This window comes from Triplophysa dalaica, chromosome 3 (genome assembly GCF_015846415.1).
Source record: "Triplophysa dalaica isolate WHDGS20190420 chromosome 3, ASM1584641v1, whole genome shotgun sequence".
NCBI lineage: Eukaryota > Metazoa > Chordata > Actinopteri > Cypriniformes > Nemacheilidae > Triplophysa > Triplophysa dalaica.
Genome location: NC_079544.1, coordinates 26,690,844 through 26,715,570, shown reverse-complemented (window position 1 = coordinate 26,715,570; position 24,727 = coordinate 26,690,844). Strand labels below are relative to the sequence as shown.

Genomic DNA, 24,727 nt, shown 5'->3' with positions numbered 1-24,727 from the left:
ATTAGGCAATATTTGATGCATTGGGTCAAAGATAGTTGTGGCCTAATAGTTAGAGATTCAGACTTAAAACTCAAAGGTTGCAAGTTTCCTGGCAGGTTTCCAAGGCTTTATTATAGGTGACCCCCAATGGGAACTATGGCATATTATTCAAATATTGAAATTGTAATTATAACGTTAAGTCCATTTACATTAAACATACATTAAAAACTTAGACCTAAGGTTTTTCCTTAAAAATGTTAAGTACCTACTACAGTTAAGTATTGAATGGCCTTTCTCCAAATTACAAATAGCCTCTCAGGATAGTCCTGGTTCCACCTATAAAACCAAACAAAGGTCGATTTTTAAGGGAACAAATTAGAAATATATACAGCCTACACTATCAGCAATTTAATTAAATACATGTAAAATACACCTGTAAAAAACATAAACATGTTAAATTAATGGTTACAAACATCTCAACAAATCTAACAGAGATAGCCATGCAGAATATATATTTTAAATATCTTAGTATAAAAATACCTATAACCTGCACTCATCTAAACAATCTTCATTTTTAATAGCATTTATAGTTTTATAAACGTATACATTCAATTACACAATATATATTTTTAACTTACCACTTTTAACACCGATACAGATTTAAAACTTTTGGGCCAAAAAACTGATTTATTATGTTGTTTCATGGTCAAATCCTTAAAGCTTCTTAACTGTTTCCATGTTGACTCGTGATCTGTGATCGATTGGCAATGTCTTCATGTTGTTCCTGTGAGCGCGCTCTGGGTAACAGGTTAATTAAACTTACCCTTCAAACCTGTTCTGGAACCGCTATGCCTCTAGTTAGCAAGGTTTGGATTAGTTTAGGTTTAGCTGATGGTAAGTTAACCCTGCTTTCTGGAATACACCCTTGTTTGGTGGAGCTTCAAGGCCTGTTCTCACGATTAGCCGCTAGAGGGAGTAATAAACCTATTTTACAATCGCCCTAGACCGCGAGCTTCTTTACGACATGTTTACTTGGTTTACGGCAGTTAAACACTGCAAGCACATTTTTACGGAACATTCCTCGCTCGATTGAACAAGGTATGATGTTATTACTTTATCTTATTGTAGCTTTTACATTTGGCGATTAAAACAGTAATCGTTAATGTTTTCTAATAAATTAATGAATTAACTTAAGCAGTCAAAATACATTTAGCCTGTTCTCACGGGCTTATATGAATCAACGATAGTGAAAAACTTTTAACACCTTGACAGAGTGATAATCCTGCTGTGATTTTTAATAGACAATAAAGAACATGGTGACTGTAGTAAAACCATGGTTACCACAAAAATACCATGATAATCTCTGTGCATTTTAACTGATGTCACATTGTTTTGTAAATGGGAATTCTATGAATGTTCAAGTAAAATGAGCAAAATGTGTGTGGTTCACTAAAGTGGATCATGCTAAAGTCAATGTGGAAATGACTAAAGAAACTGTGTATCTCTTGCCAATTGTAAATCTTCTGCTACTTTACACAACTGCAGAGATTAAAGCTAATTGTAGTATGGAGTTTATACATATTAACATTAATTAAAACTAGTTTTTCGGATATGTAAATAAAGGTGTTTTAAATTATTGATGCACATGTAAAATGGTTACAAAGAAAAGGCAGTCCTGAAGGCCAAAGGGGGTCAAACACAGTATTAGTATGGTGTTCCTAATAATCCTTGACGTGAGTGTATATTAAAAGATCTGTGGTGTTTTTTGACCTGAAACTTCACAGACACATTATGTGGACCCCTTTGATTTATATTACATTTGTGTAAAACTAGAAAGAAATCCCCCCTTTAAGGATTTTTCCTTGTTTGTAATTCTTTAATTACTGTATTTTACCATTCAAGCAATAAGCCGGAAAGACAAGATTCGTGCGCTGACGGGACGCATTTGCTCAAGGATGATGTTTTTTCACAAGGAATACAAAACAGTATTGCTCCAATATGCTGTCATATATTAGGATATTATTGCTTCGCCCGGTCCTTGGCACTTATGTGAGGCAGCAACCAGGTATGAAAAGGTTCGCACAGATCGCTCACTGACCTCATGTGAGCGACAGGCAACATCTGCGCATTATCCTCCTGAAAATAATACATTACAAATTGATCAAATTCATTGTTGCTATCTTTGCATTGATTTTGAATAAGATTGTGCAGCAAAAGCAATTCAATTCAAGTTTATTTATATAGGGCTTTTCACAATGTGAAATTCCTATTATTATATTTCCAGGCCAAAACATTGGGGGCTGGATTACAAACAATTGGGGCTAGAGCCCCGAAGAAACATAGCTAGTGACTCCCATGGTCAGCACACAGCTGCCAGAAAGGAGCTTGCAGGGAGAAGAAAAGAAAGAGAATATCTAATATTTCCCATTTGTGACCATGGACAACAAAACCAGTCTTGTGGGTGAAATTGATGTATGTATTTATGTATGAGTTGTTTGAAAAGGACAATATCTGGCTGAGATACAGCCATTTAAACCTCAGGAATCTGAGAGTGCAAAAAAATCTAAATATTGAGAAAATGGCCTTTGAAGTTGTTAATCAGGGGCACTGTGGCACCTATATATTTAAGGTAGGAAATGTACAAATTATCTGCATGGAACATGATCTTTACTTCTATTCTAAATAGATTCTAGATAGATTCTAAAAATCTATCATTTCGACCCATACAATGTACCTTTGTCTTTTACTAAAAATGTTCCCGTGCTACTTAAGACGTGATCCAGGGTCACATTATGCTTTCCTTGATCATGTGACTAAACTTAACATGATGCATTAAAACTGAGAAACCAGGAAAGCACCTTAATGGAATAGTTCACCCTAAAATAAAAATTCTGTCATTTAGGATGCGTAAATCAGGTTGTTTCAAACCTATATAAATGTCTTTGTTCTGGTAAACGCAAAGAAAGACATTTGTTAGAATGTTTAAGAAGAATTGTTCAATGATTTTCAGTTCCGTGTTATCATCCACTAACATAGTAGGAAAAATATTTTTTTACCCTTCCAATGAAGACAAAGCAGGTTAAAGCAGGCAGTCTCTAAAGTAGAATATCCAATAAAAGTCTGAGTGGTAAAAATGGACGTGAATTTTGTCTTTTGAGTCTCCGGAGTGGATTGATGAAAAGTTGATGAGGTAGTTGTGGATATTAGGATCCTGCAGGTCAGGAATGCTATACATTTCTTTATTGATGCACTTTAATAGAACCCCGGGGACATTATAGGGATCTGTTATGTTTAATCTATAAAATTTTGCTATGCGCAGGTCTATGTCATGTCTTTTGAATTAAAGTGCGCAGTGACATCCCTCGAAAATCATGCTGGCACCAGTCATTGCATATTTGCTCCTGCCTGTCACTGCCTGCCACAATGGCGGTGTAAACAGAATAGGTCATGTGACTGGTGGACTGGTGGCCCGATCAGGCAAGTGACATTTAGGTTAACTGGCTCGAGGGTCTCTCATGCTGGCCCCAGGCCTTCAGGCTGTCCTTATTGTTGAGCCTTGAATACAATACAATTGTCTAAGCTTCTACTTTCCACATTGACTTATTGACCGCTATTGTTTCTAAAACAAAGATAATATACAAAATATGTCCGATCTTGTCCTGCAATTCCAATTTTATTATTAGTAGGACAAACTCCTCAGCTTTTTCATTTATCTGATGTTTTCTAAATAAAATTCATGTCAAATTACTTAAGAAACTATGTTTTATGCTACTCAGCAGTGTGAGGCCTTGTTATTTTTGTATGTACTGCATTTGAGGTTTGGGTTGCCCAACTTGCCAACAATTTGAAATACGGGACAAAATTCAACCTGTGCAGTAGTGCTAATTAGTATATGCATGACATCATCGCATAATATTTGCATTTACTATCTAAACGGTTACACACATCACTGTACAGTATTTTAACACAACTAAATGCACAATAAAGCCGTTCTCATTTACATATTTTCCATTCCTATTTTCAGATATAAATGAATTAATAGTAGGATAAACAAAGTATGTGTATGTACAGCCAATCTACATTCATGTTGCCATGAGCTTTTATGTCAAAAAAGTTAGTAAACGCTGCAGCACTGCTTTTTGTACACCTTTGTATGTTTGTGCTCTTGCGTGTGACTGTGTGTGACACGGAGGTTTGAGTTTTGAGCATGCTTGCCGATTCATTAAAAGCTGCTTTTACTTTATATAAACTGATGCGCATCGGGGGGGCTGTGATTAGATGACAGATGTTGGTAATATAATTCTCAAGTGTCGTGATCACCGCTGCAGCACTGCTGTTGTTGCTTCAATCACTGGTTAGATCAGCGGAGCAGTCAATAAACAGGACATGGGAAGTACATGGGAAGATACTGCTTATCAATACCGGTACTTATCAATACTGTTATCGCTACGACGCCCTATAATTTCATGCATAAAAACATGATGTGAAAAGATTTTAAACATTTAAAGTTTCTTTATTACAACTGAGCTTTAGAACTGCAGTTTACAAATGCTTCAGAGCAAACAGAAAATGTCACATAACAAAACGTGTGTGTGTTCCTTATAATGCTACTTACGGCACTTAGGTGCACATCATAGTGTAATTCAACATATTTACTTTACATCATTATGGTTTTTTGGCTGGTAGACCGTATTTCTTTTTTCCTTTCCGGTTTTAGGTCTACATAAATGCAAGTACAATTTTCTAAACAAGTAATAGTATTTTTTATTATATACAATACAATACACTACAATACACCTTTATTTATATAGCACTGTTTAAAAACAACCGAAGTTGACCAAAGTGCTTTACAACATGCTTAAAGACTATAAAAGACATGTAATACAAAGGCACAATAAAACATTAAAGATAAAAAATTGTTAATGGGAGTTTGCCCAACCAATCCACATGTGTTTTGTGGATTTGGAGAAGGCATTCGACTGAGTCCCTCGCTGCATCTTGTGGAGGGTGCTACGGGAGTATGGGATTCGGGACCCTTTGCTAAGGGCTATCCAGTCCCTGTACGACCGGAGCAGGAGTTTGGTTCGCATTACCAGCAGTAAGTCAGACTTGTTCTCTGTGCATGTTGGACTCCGGCAGGGCTGCCCTTTGTCGCCGGTTCTGTTCATAATTTTTATGGACAGAATTTCTAGGTGCAGCCAGGGGCCGGAGGGCGTCGGGTTTGGGGACCACACGATTTCATCTCTGCTCTTTGCGGATGATGTCATCGTGCTGGCCCCATCAGACCAGGACCTCCAGCATGCACTGGGACGGTTTGCAGCCGAGTGTGAAGCGGCTGGGATGAGAATAAGCACCTCCAAATCTGAGGCCATGGTTCTCAGTCGGAAAAGGGTGGCTTGCTCACTTCAGGTAGGTGGAGAGTTCCTGCCTCAAGTGGAGGAGTTCAAGTATCTGGGGGTCTTGTTCACGAGTGAGGGAAGGATGGAACGGGAGTTTGACAGACGGATCGGTGCAGCTTCTGCAGTAACGCAGTGTGGCCGCTTGCAGTATTCTTTGTAAAAAAATCTGCGCGTCTCAGGCTGGGCAAAGAGGAGAGACAAACATGCACGGAATGTGGAAAATACAGCGTTTTTTAACCTTAAGTCACTGTATGCTAAATCACTGTACACTACGCATGTTGTGTGTACATTAATTTGTTGCTGTGTAGTTACACGTAAATGATGTGTCATTCGTTATATTATAGTCGTACACATTTACACAGCATATTTGTGTACAAGTGTAAAAGAAATGTCTACTTTAAAGTATTGTAACTTGTTACTGCTGTCATATTGCCATGTTGGTCGGAACTGCACCCAATTTTTTCAGTTGCACTTGTGTTTATGATTGAGTGACAATAAAGGGATTTGATTTAAATTGTGTATACAAACTCCATTACATCTAAAACAAACAATAATATTCGTTTTAGCTTGGTCATACTAGCCCTTTAACATCCTATAAACATGTTGTTATTTGCAAAATCCCAGGAAATATCAGTATATTACCTTTTTTAACCAATTTCGTGTACGCCTACAAAATACAAAGTGTTTTTCTGAACTCCAATCATGTTTCTGATGTACTAGTGGTTTGTCATACCAGCCAGAAGCCAGTTTATATCTGAGTAACAACATATATCTGTCTTTAGCAGGGTAAAGATCAATAAATGATGATTACCCAGCTCATCTTCAAGAGAGTAGCTCCACACCTTCGCTGTGGGAGATGGGCACATGTACAAACACATCTCAAACAACTGATGCGGACAAACTCAGGTGTGTCATTTAACTGTTTCAGTCCAAACCTCAAATACCTTCAGCCTATTACACACAGGGATTAACAGCCATTTACCCAAGTCATGATTTCTTCTGTGCACTTACACTCTTAAAAATAAGGCTCTGACAAGAACCAATAAAGATTTTACAGCTTGATGTCCTAGAAGAACTTAAAATCCACATAATCACTGTTTTAAAAAGCTAAGCTGAGTGAAGCTTGAAATCAATCTTTCAACGGAACAGATTGAAACCGTTTAGAGCACCTTAAACTACATTCAAGTAACCTGCAGAGGCATTCCCCTGGCAGCCTACCCTGGGTCTAAAAATGACTTGTGTGTTTATTAACAAGCATGAATGCATGTTTGTGTTTGTAGATTTGTCTGAGTTTCGGGAGCTGTTCTCAAAGGCCAAACACATTGCCATCATCACAGGGGCTGGAGTGAGTGCAGAGAGTGGAGTACCAACCTTCAGACAGGCAGGAGGACAGTGGAGGACATGGAAAACACAGGTGACAACACAAACACACACTTCTGTTGTTTCATTTCAGGAGCCATATGATAGATTATGCACATCATTTTTTACATGTCTCATCAATGCAAAACGGCTTTAAATAAGAATTGAAATTCTGTAATCATTTACTCACCCTCAGGTTGTTTCAAACCTGTAAAAAATGTCTTTGTTCTGCTGAGCACAAAGGAAGATATTTGGAAGATGGTCAGTAACCAAACAGATCTCATTCCCTATGTAGTAGGTAAAATAAATACTATAGGATTCAATGGGGAGGTGAGATCTGTTTAGTAACTAACATTCTTCCTTTGTGTTTAGCAGAATTAAGGTAAATTACTTTGGGTGAGTAAATGATGATAGGATTTTCATTACTGGGTGAACCACCCCTTAAAAATAATAGTTCATAATTTATTAACACTTATGCCATCCTAGATGTATATGAGTTCCTTCCTTCAGTTTAAACACAAACAAATAATATAAAATTAAAATGTCATCTCATATCGTATGAAATATTATATGACAACTAGCCACAAAACACAAAAGAGACAAAAAAATGTATGGACTTTAATTTACTGCTGATCTTAATTTGTTTGGTTTAGTGATAATGTTTCTCTCACACACACGCTCTCTATCGTTTCACTTCAGATGTTTAATAACTCGTTGTACTCAAAGTCTTTAGTTCTTGTAATTGTTTTATTTGAAGAAGTATTGTTGAAAGGCATTCATTTCTTTGTTAGGATTTGGCAACTCCTGAATCTTTCTCTCGTAACCCCAGCAGAGTGTGGGAGTTCTATCACTACCGCAGAGAACTCGCTCTGAATGCCTGTCCCAGCGCAGCCCACAGAGCTATTGCTGAGTGTGAGGCCCGGCTCAGCAAACAGGGTCGATCTGTGGTGGTCATCACACAGAACATAGATGAGCTGCACCACCAGGCCGGATCTAAACATGTGCTGGAGGTCCATGGTGAGAACTCCAAAGAATGCAATGTTATACAGTGGATTATAGAAAAGTATTTGTCTTGAGTTATGACGATTGCTTGTTTTCATTATACAGTATTCTATTTGAACTTCTCAAATGAATCTCATGAAGATGTCTTGCTCATAAATAAATAGAACATGCAAACGTAAATTATACAATAACAAGAGACATTTTATGGGCATTTAAGAGTTGTTTTTTTGTAACATAACAATTGCATTGAACATTATCATTTTTAACAGTAACTCTGAAATGGTTATGTTGAGGTACATTTGCTTGCTCTTAATAGTTGATTTATCATAAGATTCTGTACTTCTTTGAGTTTCAGGGAAATTTGTGTAAAGGGATGTTTTTTATAACGGCCCGAGCACAGACAGTGTGAGGATTTGCTCCTATCAGTTGTTTATGTTTGCCACCTATGACAGAAACACAAAAATTTGATTCATTTGAGAGGTAAAAATAAATAGATGAAGTCCTCACACTATCTCTGCTCAGGCCATAATTAACAACGTCCCTTTGGCAAAGTGACCCACATCTGTGTTTTGATGACTAAACAGTGGTGGGTCCTTGGTGATTTATCAAATTTAACTTCTTTTAGGTCCTCAGGTGCTAATTTAAGTAAATTCAAAACACAGAAAAAGTCAACATCATAGTGTCAGTTAATTGGTCCATGGATGCAGCGGGATGAGCGTATACTAACTGTCATTTTTTGAATCTTTGAAAGGCACTGCTCAAGGGGACGCCATGCAAAGCGTCGTCTCGGAAAAAGAGAACATGTCGTTGCTTTTATTACTCAGTGTGCCAAGTGTGATCCAAACGGCTATGTGATAAGAGAATCAATTGTCAATCTCCTTTTAGAAATCCTACTTCAATTCAAGTTTATTTATATAGCGCTTTTCACAATGTGAATTGTTGCAAAGCAGCTTTACAGTAGCAAATAAGAAAATCACAGAAGGTAAATCACAGCCCATTGCAAGATCATTCTAATAAATAATATCTAATTAATAAATAAATGCAGTCTCCCGGTGAGCAAGCCATAAATACCAAGTATTGTAACTGTAGCATTAAAGTGACTAGTAGTCCGTCTTTGCTCTTTTGGGGATGGAATTCCTGGGCTGGGATGGTCAGATGCTCGCCTTTCTCTTGGGTGGTGATGGAATTGCCTAAAATGGAATTGGGATGGCTTGTCAGTCCCAGGCTCTTGCAGGAGGATGGCACGGGATTTTCAGATGAAGCTGGCGTAATCTCTAGGTGGGGATGGGCGTATGAATTTCATCTGGACCTGGGGAAATCTCTCCCTACCTAGGGATGGGCATCCCGAGGCGGATGCAGAAAGAGAATAATTAGCGTAGATGCTGTTCATTAAGTATGCATTAGTGAAAACTTGGCTGAAAAGATGTGTCTTGAATCTAGATTTAAATTGGGAGAGTGTGTCTGACCCTTGGATAGTATCGGGAAGGCTATTTCCAAAGGCTACTTCAGGAGCTCTACACCCTTCTAAGTGAGTAGGGCACATGGGTGTGATTGATATTCCACTGGAGTTTCAGCCGCAGCATCTGTAGATTACTGGTAATCTTTAATAATTATTGCACAGACCGATCGATTCACTTCAAAATATGTCATCAGGGGCAGTGTAAATTACTTTTATGTTGCTTGTATCTGCTTTTTAAACTTTCAAGACCTGGCACCTAAGGACTTTAATGTGGATGATCAATGGCCACAGTTTCTGCATGTTATACCCCAGATGGCCTCAGATCTCAAATATAAATAAATGTTTTTAAGTTTTAGAAAAATATCAGCCAAGTTTTGTATAAGTTTACTTTATATATTCCTTTGGTGTCTGTAGGAAATCTGTTTAAGACCAGATGTGTAAGTTGTGGAGATGTGGACAGCAATCACAAGAGCCCCATCTGTCCATCACTGGAAGGAAAAGGGTATGTCACATTTAAATGATTCTGATATAATTTGACTTTTATGCACATAAAAAGCAAATGTATAATGCAATGTAAGTCGCTTTGGATAAAAGCGTCTTCCAAATGCACAAATGTAAATGTAGTGCGTATACAGAGCATATAAGCGGAGTGTGCGAAATATAGTCGGAGCGCGGAGCGGGTTTTTACCTGTGCCTTCAACAATAAACAAAACTGTCAGTTTACACTTAAAAAGATTTCGTCGTGAAGGAGAGATTGAGTTCATAGAATATTTCCTAAAGAAAACCGACCGGTCATACAGGACATGGCTATAAGTCCTGCTTTGTTCCCTAAGAAAATGTACCATGGTTTTACTACACATAAAACATATATATTTTTAATTATAGTTAAACAATGTTTTACCACAAAATGACCATGGTTTTTCGTCATCGTCTTCCATTTATGATCTTATGTCAGGGATATGTGATGTGAAATACGAACGGAAGTCTGCACAGGGTGTTTATTTTGAAATTTACATGAATTTTTTACTTTTATTTACTTTTTTCTGTGCTCTTTGGACGCGGTGTCCATCAAAAATAGACTAGGCGCCTATCTTTAGAGAGGCGGTGCTGCGCAGACCGATCGGCGAGATTAGCCACTTGCAGCAGAGGGAGGAGTTGAAAAAGTGACCAAAAGTGACGTTCCCACCGTGTTTCCTTTTCAAAGTGCGATGAAGTGGATTAGAATAGTGGATTTGAAAACATTTAAATTAAAAAGTAGCAACCATAAACTCTTCATATTGCAAATGTTATGTGCTGCTTAACACTGTGTGCCTAAAAATCATGGTAAACAAGAATATATTATTAAATAACCAACGGAGTCTGTATTCATTTCATTTTGATTTTATTAAAGAACACAAAATAACATATTTATTATATTTGTACAAACAGAGTTTAAGCTGTTTTAAAAACATGCATTTATAAGTATTAGTTGAACTGTTGGGTGTTACAATAAACCCGAAACGCACGTGATCGTTGTCTGGCCAATCATGAAAAGCTATATCGTCAGATGCATGAAGCATGCGGTGTAAAGCAGGCGTAAGGCTTCGGTTGAAAACGGCAGGTGTTAGGCATGCAGAGGAATTTTTGATTTGAGTGAGCGTGGTGCGATTTAGAAATTCACACCGCTCAGCTCCGCTCACATGCTCAGTGCGTATGACAACATTTGTGTTTTTTGTGTAGTGTGACAATATTTCTCATTAGATTTGTGAGTCAGCTGTCATCATTATGATGTTCGACAGTATCTTTCATGTGTATGAACTCATCTCTTACAGTTCACCCGATCCTGATGTGAAAGATGCACCCATTCCTGTCAAAGACTTACCTAGGTGCATGGTACTACTACTACTAAAAAAAAAAGTCAACACTATGTACTCAACTGTTTGTATCAAAGGCACACGGTGTGAAATGACCAATCACATTTTACAAGTGCTTCACAATGAATTAGAACTATGGATTTAAAATTGAATGACATTTCTACATAACGTCCTGTGTGTTGTAGATGTGATGAAAAGGGCTGTGATGGTCTTCTAAGACCACATGTAATCTGGTTTGGAGAAACTTTGGACTCTCACATCCTTACTAAAGTGGAGAAGGAGCTAGACACATGTGACCTCTGTCTGGTGGTCAGTAATTAATTGACACTAATTGTTCTTTTTGGCAGAACATTTCCTCATCTTCTACTATTTTAAAATTAGACTGAAAATGAGTCATAATTGAAGTCTTACTTCTGAATTGCTCTATTAACAAAAATACTCTTCTGTTCTGTTTTACTCCACACATGTGATTTACCACATTGTATTGCTTTCAGGTTGGCACCTCCTCCGTTGTGCACCCGGCTGCCATGTTTGGTCCACAGGTGGCGTCCCGTGGCGTTCCAGTGGCAGAATTTAACATTCAAACAACACCCAATACAACACGCTTCACGTAAGCAAAACCACAACATTTTTGTTTATTTATCATTTGTGGCAAGGATGGGGATGGTGTTTGGGGACATTTGCATTTGAAGAGTAGAGACCCGGATATCATCCACAAACAGAGGTGGGTAGAAATGCGCTACATTTACTATGTTACATTTACTTCAGTAACGATTAGGAAAATATTTACTTTTAAAATAGGAGTAAAAGTGGATACTTTAACTCTTACTTGAGTATATTTCTAAAAGAAAATCTGTACTTCTTTACACTTTGTGACGTTCCTTCATTTTTAAATATGCATTATAAAATGCGTCGTTTATTTTAAGTTTGTCGTCTTTATTTACAGGCATTCCCGAGTGATTGATTCTTTTGAGTCCATTCTTTTGAAAGCATTAATTGAACAATGGGCAAACTGTCTGAATAGGTTCACGAATACGAAATGTTAATGATTTGAATCTTATTTCCTGCATTTACATACGTTTAGGCACTATGGTGATACACAATCCATGAAATAAAGGGACAAGTGCGGACGGAGGGTAGCAAGTGATTTTCTCTGTAGGGAGACCCCCAAACCAAAATTCCCAGGTTTTGCTTAGTTTTTGATTGTTTAAATCGAATTCACAAAATGTGAAGCTGATTGAATGGTTCTTGTCACATGACCTGCGGTGCACTTTCGACATTCTTAAAAGTTGAAATATTTTCATCTACATACAGCATTAATGTGCACCCTATTTCAGCGTGGTTGCTGTGCGTCTACATTTACAATTTTATACGAAAAATGTGAAAAGAAAAGATGGGCCTTTTTCACACTTCCGGGCTTTAGAATTTCGGAATGTCCGCCGCAGGGTAAACATTTTTCTGGTTAGGGCAAAATCTAAGTTTAACAAGAGTGTCTGGATTAAATCTCCTCATATAAATGATGTGAACGGGCTCAAAACCTTATTGCCGCCTCTTTAAAGTCAAGATCATAATTTAAAGTACTTCTGACACTATCAGAAATAAGTTAATAATCAATTAATAATATATATCACGTTTCTATATGTGCATTGGATAATGCCCTTTGTATGGTTCCCATCAATGCGACACATCGTCAGTTGGGCACCTCAACCTCATTGGGTGTTTCGGCCCTTTATCACTAGACACCCTCAGCCCACCACAGGTTGTTTAGACTTAGATGTGTCCCCCATTGTTACAATGTCTTCTAGCAGCCCATGCTGTATCCATCCGCCTCAACCACAGCCATTGGCTTCTTCTTTATGCACCACTGGACAGTTCTTGATTATCCTCCACTGGATCTGTCCTCTGAAAGTGACCTATTTGTCAGCTATGGTGACCTCTGGATTTACCTGTCCAGTGAGAAGTGAACTCAACGGCATCTCAGTCATTACCCGCCGGTCCTGAGGTACTGTATACATTACATTACAACGCACAACACAATTTTATACGTGGTCATTTGGCAGCCCATATTGTGTCCATCCGTTTCAACCACAGCCAGTGGCTGCTTCTCTCAGCAACAGTGGCAAGTTCTTTAACCACCGTCCGTTGGGCCTGTCCTATGATCCCCACTTCCCCAAACAGCCTTGTAGTGGAATTGGAATCAAAGCCCCTGCAGCCCACTTCCACTGGGAACACTTTCAAATGTCTATCCCCGATCTTTAGCCAAGTTGGCAGTGTCGCTTTTCACCATGTGTGTGTGGTTGATGCCAAACCAAGTCCCCCTCTTCCTTGTTCCAGTTGTCCCACGATGTCCTTATGTCTGAGGGCTGCCTTTGCATCTCGTTCCACTTCCTCATGTCACTACTGTTGGAGCAACATCTTTTACACAGGGATCACAGGATTCTTTGAGTGTCATCTCCAACCTTGTTGTGGTGCATTTATATTCCTGCACAAGGCTTAAAATGGGAAGAGATGGAGCTCCATTCCTGTACAGCTCTATGTTGCTAAGGCATGGTAGAACAAGCCATTTCCTCACTTGTGTACTCGCCAATCTCTCCAGATTCTTGGCGTGTGAATCCGTGAGCTCATACATTGAAATCGGCCACACCAAGCGTGGCAACAAGCCAAATTGCAAGCACCAAAGTTTCAGCTTCCTGGAAAGAGCTGTATTATTGGTATTTAATTGCATCTTTTAATTATCGATTATTAGACACGCTGTTAGCCATTTTCAGGCAAGAGCAGATGTAGCCACTAGTCAGCAAACAAACATCTAAGAAGCAACAAATGTGTGCTGTTGCTGGATCTAACATGGAACATAAAAGGAGGCCGGGAGGAGAACTTTCCGATGAGCACAAGTTTGGCCCACTGCGACCTCGGGAGCCGGTGTTATTAACTATTAAAAGTCCCGGGCAGGAAGCAGAGAACTCTGCGTCCGGGCAAGAAGCACATTTTTCGTATCAACAAACCAACATTCACCGGCCAGTATCTCCGGTCCGGGAAAACTTAGTCACGCTGATCGTGAGTCGATGCGATCCCTAAGTCGGGCGCTAGAGCTTCCGGTAGCCGGAAAGGTTGAAAAATCTAAGCTCTGGGACATGGTGACCTGTCAGTATAGCATGGGTTTCGCCCCCATAAATATTCTTAAGAGTGGATCAGTACCATCTGTTCGTGATTAAGCTTCATCTCTGCAAGAAGTCAGTATTATAGACCGTTTTTAATCGCCTTTCTTAAATAATGTGTTTAGCACGATAGCGGCTGTTGTTTACATGGTTGCGGCTAAACCTGAAACTTTTACATTGGTCCAAAGAAATGTGTTATGTCGTAATGTTAGTGTTAAAATGGATCGCGCCGTTTCAGAAGACTTGTGACCAACATCATTTCTGTAAAGCTTATTCATTACAATGAAAGAAAGTTCTAGCAGTGTCTTTCTCTGGGAGTCCAGTGTTTCTCATATGTCCTAAGTGCTACAATACTTAGAGTGGATAGAAACAGTAATCGCATTTGTAAGGCAATGAGGTTACGCAGAAATTGCTACTCACAACTTGATAACACCTGGTTGCTGATCTTTACATACCTGTCTGACATATGCAAGTACTCTAATAGCATATATATGCCTGTATCCATGTTTATGTCTGTAAGTAATATGCATGCACATGATTAATCATCAATGACCAACATTTCATACAGTATATGTTGTTCTATCTATGTTTTTTTCTTCTCCATTTAATTCATATTTATGAACAAGGCATTATGGTGATTTTTGTCTGTCTTGATGTCATCGAAAGCACATGTGAAAGCGCTCTACGTCATATTTTACAGCGGGAGCAGAAACTCATTTGCATTTAAAGAGACACAAAAACGGTGCGTTTTCCATTGCAGCCACAAATGGCCATGTTTAACATATTGTAATTAATGATATATGTGGTGTATTTTGAGCTGAAACAGTAACATTCTGGGGATACCACGGTCTATTTTTACATGGCAGAAAACACCTGGATCTGCGGCCCTTTAAACGATTTTAGATATCTAAACAATTGTATTATATTAGGAAGTGTGAAGGGATACAGGAGAAAATTGCTTTCCTGATGTTTGCCATACACTTGGTGCACGTAAGATTTAAATTTTTATAATGTATGTGTCTCCATGGGAGTCTGCTAATGCAATGCTCTTCCACTTGAGCTACAAAACACAAGTATGGCATCAGTATAGTAGCAGCACTCCAACTTTATTATAGCTTGAGGTAATATTGTTACAGTGGGTTTCAACAAGGTTTTTCACTTAAAGACATTACAACATTCAACATAAAATACAATATTTTAAAAAAGCCTTTCACCAACTTTAATTTAAAAACTTCACTGCCTGTAGTATAAGAGACCCCCCCCCCCCGGTTTTTAAGAAACGTTGGCATCATGATTCTTCGACAACAAAAACTCAAACTCATTGTACAAAGGATGCCTATCATCAAATATAATTTTCATAGCTTTACTATAGCATCTAATGTAAAAAAAAAATTCCAAGCCAGTTACAAGGTCAGTAACATTTGATTCTAACTAGATTAATGTTCAGGACACAAATCTGTCAAAAATGATTTTCCTAATTGTTGTCAAATTATGTTTGTGATCTATTCTAGCAAGAAAGTATGTATTTCAACGTTGAAAATGTGTTTTTGTTGTCCCACATTGTCAAATATGATTGAGAATGTGGGACAGCATGCTTTGGGTAATCTGGACAGTCATCTTAAGTGGGAAATATGCATTTATGGACTTTAAGGCCCGGTTTCAAAGACACGGCTTAGTTTAAGACAGGATATGCCTTAGTTTATGTTGCTTTTATAAAAATGTCTCAGAAGAATACATTACTGGTGTGCAACTTGAGAAAAAACAATGGTACTGGTATGCTTTAAGATATTTCTGGGCAAGATATATTGAGTTAAAACAGGTCACACATTCATTTTAGTGTGGGACTAGCCTTAAACGTTGTCTGTGAAACCGGGTCTTTATATCTAATGACAAGGGCTTAATGAAATTTAATTTTATATGTTACATACAAACCACACATAGTACGACATGCAGTGAAATGCTTTTTCGACTGTCAGAATAGAGTAGAAACTGTTAAACTTTATATAAACAATATAGAATATAAATAGTATAGGGGAGAGGGGAAGTGTCCATATAAAGTGCGGTTGCTGTGCAATAGATGTATATATAGTATACAACCATACATAATATATGCTATAATGAGAAGTGGGTGTTAAGGGGTGTTAATGTGGACTACTGGAGGTTATGACACAAAATAGATGATTTCTCTCACCTGCAAAGAGTGTTTGTTCCCAGAGTATTCCCAATTTTAATGGAGTATTTGAATAACCGAATTAATAATCTATAAATCATATAGTTACATGCTGTTGCTTAGATTTTAGTAGAATTTTTCAAATTGTAATACAATGTTAAACTATTTTAATAGAGTTTTAACTGAATTAACACAGTAGATTGTTAATCCTGTGTAAAGATAGAAATTATTTTGTAATGTATATCGGAATATACATTTTCTTATTGAGATTTCTTTTTTTTTTTTTCATAATGCTTTTTAAAAGTTGGTGATATTGTTATTGGCATGCATAAAGTAAGGTGAATAGGCTTTTGTATACTAATGCATATGTATCAGATTACGAAGTGACCTGTCCCAGATTATCCAATTCATGCAGAATATTTGTTTTGGAACAAAACACTTATAGGTGTGGCATGTCTCCTCTGGGTATAATATCTACATTCTTTCAATATTCAACATTTTAGGGATTTAGAAAAGCCTAATGTGTTAGATAGATATTTAAATAAATCACAGTTCATTTGCAGTGTTTATAACTTTCCTGAGTGCACTCCGTATCATTTACAAAACAGCATTTGACACAAAAGCTCATAACACTTTCAATAAATTAAATGTAAAACACTTTAGCAATGGAACGCTTTAAATGACACACTACACATTTAAGGTAGTGATTGCTGACCATTTTTCCTTACAGCATTAGTCCATTTTTCCGACTTCATTTTATGATCTAAAACCACTCAAAGGTATTTGTACTCCTCTATTCTCTGTATCTGCTCCACTTTAATAGTGACAAAACTCTTTTCTTAAATCAATACACATTTCTTGAGGTTTTTAGAACCTAAAATGAAGATTTTATATGTCGGGTTCATTACCGTCCTCATCCCCTAACCAAAGCAGTATCATCTGCTAATTTATTCCGATATCTACAAGGACAAGTACTCCTGCAATTATTTGTGTATACGGTAAACAGTAAGGATGAGAAGACACAACATTGTGAAGAGCAAGATGTTATTAAAAGTCAGCAAAAATAATTTTAACATGATTTCTGGAACCCCCAAGATATACACAGTATGTAACAAGGCTAAAATAGTATATTCTGCTCCCCTGTTGGACTGATAAGCAAACTGAAACGGATCCAATTGATGCTGTCAAAAAAGTGTTTCACAGCATTTAAACACCAAAGAGGTTAATGCAATTCCTCAATAATCACCAGGGGTCTCATTTATAAAACTTTGCATCGATTTCACTCTTAAAGGGTGAACACCCACAAAAGTCTTCAGATTTATAAAACCATACAGAACTTGCGCATAATTCCCTTTATAAAACCCTGACAGGGAAAGAGTGTGCACACCTGCATGTGTATCTCAACCCCTCCCCGATATAACCGTATATAGAGCTTATAGCGCTTAGTTTAACTATGCATAATGTCATCTGTATATCATATCCATGGGCATATCTCCATACCCGAGACGTGGAAAATTTGAGCCAATGGACCGCTCCACCACGAGTTCTGAAATTTAGTTTTAGAGGAAATATAATGCACTTCACACTCCTCTGTGTTATTTAAACATTAAAATGGCAAAATGCCATAGAAGAGTGTTAAACATTGCTAGTGCATCCGTTGCTTTTAATTACCTTTTTGTACTTTTAGGTGTCACTTTAGTGCTGATCTCCATTAATGGGGGTAAAATATTTGATCATATGAGTATAAAAGAGAAAAGCAGGTTTAAAATGAGTCTGTGTGTATTATCAGCTTCACTCATACAAGAGTACATACGGCCTACATACACATCCCGTAGTGGACAATGTGATGGTGAGACAGCGCTGAATAAATATTTAGAGAAAATTTTGACTTAAGATTTAAGTTGGACTTTACATGGTGTTAATGAACAATCAGTAAAAGCACAAATATATGTTTTTCTTTCCTGTTCTCTTATGTGAGCTAAGTGACGTGTGTGATGTTTGAGCCTCTATTTTTTGTTTCTATAGAGCCTTATATACCTTGGGTTCGATCCCAGGGGATTGCAAATACCTATGTATATGATAAAGCAATGTAAGTTGCTTTGGATAAAAGCGTCTGCCAAATGTCTAAATAAATGAAAAATGTTAGTGTAATAAGATTCATTAAAAGGAAGGAAGGAGTCGGGAACCGGAAGACATTTTAAACATTTAATAAAGTAATATAACAGCCGGCGGCCCCTCACGGACAAACGCCGGCGAACAAAACATAAATATAAATACAAATACAAACATAACATAAGTTCGGGCCCGGTCCTCTCTCTTCGACGGTCCAGTCGCTCGTTCCTTTTATATGCTCCCAATCTCCTACGTGATTCGAGGCCGGTGTGCGCACAGCTGGCGCTAATTCACAATTACTCACCGGACTCGAACCACGGTCTCGCCCCGCCTACTCTACTACATACCCCCATCACCCCTCACAGGCCGGGGGGTACCCCCGCGACTGTGCAAGCTCCCTCCCCCTCCTTCGGGGGGGTGGGGGGTATGCAACGACGAGACGAGACAACGGAGACGGGAGCCCTCGTAGCGACCGGAAAGAGAGAGGGGAGAGAGGAAAAAAAAATTAAAGTCCGGTTCCTCGACATGCTGCCGCTCGTTCCTCAACCAGCCGGAGTACTCTCCTTCGCGGTGCCTTGCGGTGGCCCTTGGACTTCGGTGGGCGGCTCGACCGTCCGCCCCCTGGCGGCCGGCGGTGGCTCCTCCTTTATCTGGGAGTCGGGGCGGGTTCCCCGTCCCCTGCTCCTCCCCCTTGGGCGGACGGACGCAGGCTCCGGCCTCTGGCAGGCGGTGGCCGCACTCGGCACTTCAGCCCCCTGCTCCTCCCCCTCGGGGGACGGACGCGGGCTCCGGCCTCTGGCGGACGGCGGCAACCCCCCCGCTCCCGCTTGGATGACAGCCACCCCACCTCGACCCAGGGGCGCGGCAGCAAAGGTCGCCGTTCCACCGAAGCTTTGACGGTGGCCGCACTGTGCAGTTCCGTTTCCCCAGAGCCACCGCTTCGGGCAGCCACTGGCGGCACCAATGTAATTAGATTCATTAAAAGGAAGGAAGGAGGGGGGAACCGGAAGACATTTTAAACATTTAATAAAGTAATATAACATCCGGCGGCCCCTCACGGACGACCGCCGGCGAACAAAACATAAATATAAATACAAATACAAACATAACATAAGTTCGGGCCCGGTCCTCTCTCTTCGACGGTCCGGTCGCTCGTTACTTTTATATGCTCCCAATCTCTTACGTGATTCGAGGCCGGTGTGCGCACAGCTGGCGCTCATTCACAATTACTCACCGGACTCGAACCACGGTCTCGCCCCGCCTACTCTACTACAGTTTGCGACAATAGTAAGCATAACCATGGGATGTTTTATCCATTGTTGTCCATTGACATTAAACTCGAGTGAGAATGAATCCAGTTGATATAAGTTTTGATTGTTTATTAAGACAAAAGCATATTGATAGTGTTTTTTGCCATTTTAATGCGATTGATTATTACCTATATTTAATTATCTTAGTGTAAGTATACTTATATATTTTGTATACGTATACATATTATAAAGATAACATTTGTCATTAATTGTGTTTTTGTATATTTTCATATGTATAATATGCATGAATGAATTTATTTTTATGTATAATGTACAATAAATTAAAGAAAAGAAGTGCCTGATGAGTTGTGTTTGAATTCTGGGTTCACAAATATATATTTATTTAAATTGAACAGGTACATGGTATATACATAGCACACAGTCAACTGCGCATTATAACAATGCATGAAGTTTAAAAATACCTAAAAATTATACTTAGTACAAAGTGTGATGATCTTAGTGGTAAAATTGCTTGAGGTTGCTTGCTTCCCTGCCATGAACTTCCTGGAACTATCCAAAGGCTCTATGAGTTACGTGATGCTCGTTCATTCTGAACTTACGTTGACGCAACTCTCATTCTATAGTGCTCTAGTCAAAATGAACCATTCCTGAGAGCCGTGTTATAATTTTTGTTTTATAATTTAATCAACAAACATGACTAATGTGCTTTGTTGTTATATAATTAAAACAATGACACTGTTTCTAATGGTAAAATGTCTGTGATGTATACAGAATTTATAATATTTTTCTAATCCTGTGTTTTGTCTGTCAAAGGTTTCATTTCCAGGGCCCCTGTTCAACAACCCTTCCCATCGCACTTGCACGTCATGAGTCTGAAGTCATATGATGCTGAAATAATTGTCATTTGCAATAACATTTAACTGGATATCAAAATTTCTGAAATATTTTTTGTTTGTTATGAAGCACAGACTGTTACAATGTTACATAAACTTAACATGTTGATTTCGAATATGGACCAAAGAATCTGGATTGTAGACTCAGAAATGTTCTAGAAACAATGTTGTGCCTTATTTCTATGCATACTGTAAATACTCACATTGCTGAAATGCCTTATGTATAGAATAAAAGTATTTACAAAGAAATAAGCTTTCATATAAGCTGTATATATTGATTAAATGTTTTATGCGTTAACTTCCTTTCCTCTCTACTGAGTCTTAAAAGTTAATCGTTTGACTCTATGCACGTGTCATAAATATAGTTTCTCCTTTTTTGTGTTGCAAGGTTCTCTGGTCATGTCTATAGAATTACTGTGAATAAAAGAATTACCGCTAAAGGGAACCCTCATATTTCTGGCACATGGAACCTACAAATGTTACTTACAGTATACTTTCACTACTCAACTCAACTTTATTTATATAGCGCTTTTTACAATTTTCATTGTTACAAAGCAGCTGTACATGAGACATATCGACTATAAGCAAAACAACTAAAGTCATATACCTGTAAAAACAAGAAAAAGGTGAAAACAGAAGACAAACATACCCACATACAAACACTCCACACACACAATATGCACACATTTTAACACACATCGACCTAGACACACACACAGACAGACACCAACTCACTCACAGTGAAAGGACACATTTAAGATAAAGGAGAGAGAAACACAGGTCAAATATTAAACCGACTATACATTTCTACATGCAATATTATGTACAATTTATGAATTCTAAAGCAGCCCCCCCCAAGCCAGGCAAATAGTGCAAAACAGTATTGGAACCCAAAACTCCAATCGAGAAAAAAACCTCAAGAGAAACCAGGCCCAACCAGGGGATTCCAGTTCCCCTCTGGCAAAAGCTGCTGCCTCTGCACAAGCTCAACAGTGCTTGAACGACAAGGCAAAATAAATAAATAAATAAAATCTATAGATTTAAGATTATCTGAATAATCTAATAGCATTTTAAATTTTGTATTGAAGTCGTGTCAGGTCGGCGCATCTTTTATCCAGCTCTATTACAGATTTATTTCATGGAAGTGTAGTGTATGCAAGATTAAATAAAGTCTTTAGTCTAGATTTAAACTGACAGAGTGTGTCTGCCTCCCGGACAGTGCAGGGAAGAATATTCCAAAGTTTAGGCGCTAGATAAGAAAAGGATCTACCACCTGCACTAGGTATTACCAACTGACAGGACGCTGTGTTTTTGACCATTTGGAGTTTTTGTAATAAGCCTGCAGGGCAACAACCTTAAAGTGCATTACAGTAATCTAGTCTTGATGTCATGAATGCATGAATTAACTTCTCAGCATCTGACAGTGACAGCATATGACGTAGTTTAGATATATTCTTAAAATGGAAAAACTCTATTTTAAAGGTGTTGGCAACATGGCTCTCAAATGACAGATCACTATCAAATAGAATGCCAAGATTCATAGCTGACGACAAGGGTTTTATGAGCGTCCGCCAACAGTTAAGCAGTATTCTTGGTTGTTACGTACGGTGGTTTTCAGTCCATTAAGTAACACTTCTGTTTTGTCCGAGATCAGTAATAAGAAATTGTTACTCATTCAGTTTTTTATATCGACTATGCATTCCATTGTCTACCATTTGTCCAGTATCACTATAAGTAATAATTGTAATTTACTTGTACTAGTATTCTTTACTTTTGTATTTATGTCAATAAAATACCAGTGGAAAATCTTTACAAACACAATCAGAGCAATTTTTAAATCAAAAATATATTGATTCATGAAACCTTTCTGTGTTACAACTGTAGTTCAACACATGTAGCTGTTTTCATGTGCTCTGGTAAAATGTATGGATATTTGTTGCTCGAAACCAGCAGATTTAATCTTTTTTTTACATTTAATTTCTGATTCACGTAATATACTGTATATAATGTAGTGCCCTAAATAAAATAACATTAAATATAACTGGCTTCTTTCTTATTGACTATTATTTCGGTATTGTGATTTATGTTTTTGTTGACAGAAGATGCTTGCCATATGTCTGTCATTCCAGCTTTGTCGCAAGAATAGGCTTATGTAGGTGTTGGCTATTTATAGCAGCCTTCCAACAAGTCCCTCATCTCTAAATGATGTGGTGCAGATGGTGGTTATTTCCAGACACACATTCTCTTTCTCTCAAGTTAGGTTTATTTTTATAGGGCTTTCACAGTTTTGCATTGTAAAACAAAGTAATGATAAATAGAGATAAGAAGTAAAAAAAAAATATTTTTTGTTCATTTGAACTGCCCACAGGGGCACGGTGGCTTAGTGGTTAGCTAAGGGTTGGGGGTTCGATTCCCGCTTCCGACTTGTGTGTGTGGAGTTTGCATGTTCTCCCCGTGCCTCGGGGGTTTCCTCCGGCTACTCCGGTTTCCTCCCCTGGTCCAAAGACATGCATGGTAGGTTGATTGGCATCTCTGGAAAAATTGTCTGTAGGGTGTGAGTGTGTGAGTGAATGAGTGAGTGTGTGTGCCCTGCGATGGGTTGGCACTCCATCCAGGGTGTATCCTGCCTTGATGCCCGATGACTCCTGAGATAGGCGCAGGCTCCCTGTGACCCGAGGTAGTTCGGATAAGCGGTAGAAAATGGAATGGAATGGAATGAACTGACCACTGTTAAAAAACAGACAGCTTAGCAATAAAATGTTGCCACCTCTACAGTTGAAAGTTTGCATGTTGTGCGGTATTAGTTTAAGCAGACTGTGTTTCTCTATTGTTGTGACTTAGATGAAGATCAGAACACATTTTATGACCAATTTATGAAGAAATCCACGTAAGCCCAAAGGGTTCACATACTTTTTCTTTCAACTGTATATAATACTATATATCACTGTTTTACATTGTTTAAACAGCAAATGCATTTGCACCTATTTGTGCCCCCTGTGCTGGTCTAAAAACGAGGTGTGTGCAGGCGCACCGTGCTCTGTAGAGCATGAGCTTATTGTTAAAGAAGGGCCCATAGTTTAAAAAAAGGATGCAAATTGATATTTAAGAAATAGGAAACACATTTTTTTCGAAACATTTTATGTTTAAACATTCCAAATATTTTTTCTGTTTTTTCTGAGCTGGTTTTTGTATGTCTTTTGACATAGGCTACTTTAATGCTCAAAAGCAAGTTGACTGTACATCTAAAACCGCAGTTATATCGAATGTTATGTGTTGTTGTTGTTTAGACCCAACATTATAATTGCTAAACTACCACAATACAAGTCAAAGTTGTTAGCTCACACAAAATATATACCTGTAAACCTATGAACCTATAGTTAAAACAACTGTACTTCTGAGTTAATAAAAACAACACATTCTCACCTCTGAAAGTTTTCCTTTTCTTCACTAATTTATATCTTGGTGGTTTTTACAACCAGAGGCTGCACAAAGCAGTGATGTGTTAGAAGAAAATGCAGATTTTCACAGTTATTTTGTCATCGTGTCAATATGGCATCATGATATATATTATGGTTGTGCATAATAAATTTGAAAAAGAATGAAGTTTCATTCAGTAATCATTACTGATTGATTACTAGTATTGTAAAACCCATTGTTTATGTGTATGTGAGCTGAGTGCTGAGCATCTCTGTCAGATTTAAATCGGGTTAATCTCTGATAAATCCCATCTAATTACAACCAACCCCTCCCCGCTCTTTCATTCTCAGTTCACAAAAATGATGACATACATACTGTACTGCAGGTGTTTACACATTTCATTATTGTTACCATATAATGAATTCCCGCAAAATAAGCAAACGTCAACTGCTGAACAGTTCTCTGACATATTTCATTGGCCAGTTAAACAGACTTCAGGAAAAGCCTCCGTCTTGGCACTGCTAACATTCAAGGAAGAATAGCTCCTTTAATAAGACTGAAATCTCTGACAATAGTTAGCTTAGTCCATGTTTGAATAATTTGAAGTGGATACTGTGGTTTGAATAATTTACCTGCAACCTGAGTATTTCACACTTGA

The 24,727-nt window shown here is 38.2% G+C and overlaps 1 protein-coding gene across 2 annotated transcripts; it reads left to right on the top strand.

The window, feature by feature from the left end:
* The first annotated feature begins 780 nt into the window (after positions 1-780).
* On the top strand, positions 781-22,658 carry LOC130418223 (NAD-dependent protein deacylase sirtuin-5, mitochondrial). 2 transcript variants are annotated; one of them, XM_056744237.1, is made up of 9 exons: positions 781-1,077; positions 6,164-6,284; positions 6,659-6,792; positions 7,529-7,754; positions 9,613-9,700; positions 11,010-11,063; positions 11,237-11,360; positions 11,546-11,661; positions 20,573-22,658. In XM_056744237.1, exons 2-9 carry the CDS (start codon positions 6,179-6,181, stop codon positions 20,643-20,645), a joined length of 921 nt encoding a protein of 306 aa, XP_056600215.1. In that variant the 5' UTR covers positions 781-1,077; positions 6,164-6,178; the 3' UTR covers positions 20,646-22,658. The 2 variants fall into 2 exon arrangements, with proteins under 2 accessions (XP_056600215.1, XP_056600216.1); XM_056744238.1 differs by having other exon boundaries at positions 1,006-1,077; positions 6,161-6,284.
* Positions 22,659-24,727: the final 2,069 nt, after the last annotated feature.

Excerpts from the sequence above, each read along its gene's own strand:
- LOC130418223 (XM_056744237.1), top strand. The coding sequence starts at position 6,179 with ATGATGATTACCCAGCTCATCTTCAAGAGAGTAGCTCCACACCTTCGC. Across the intron at positions 11,064-11,236 it reads CCTGTCAAAGACTTACCTAG|ATGTGATGAAAAGGGCTGTG; the intron begins GTGCATGGTACT and ends TGTGTGTTGTAG. Across the intron at positions 11,662-20,572 it reads CCCAATACAACACGCTTCAC|GTTTCATTTCCAGGGCCCCT; the intron begins GTAAGCAAAACC and ends TGTCTGTCAAAG.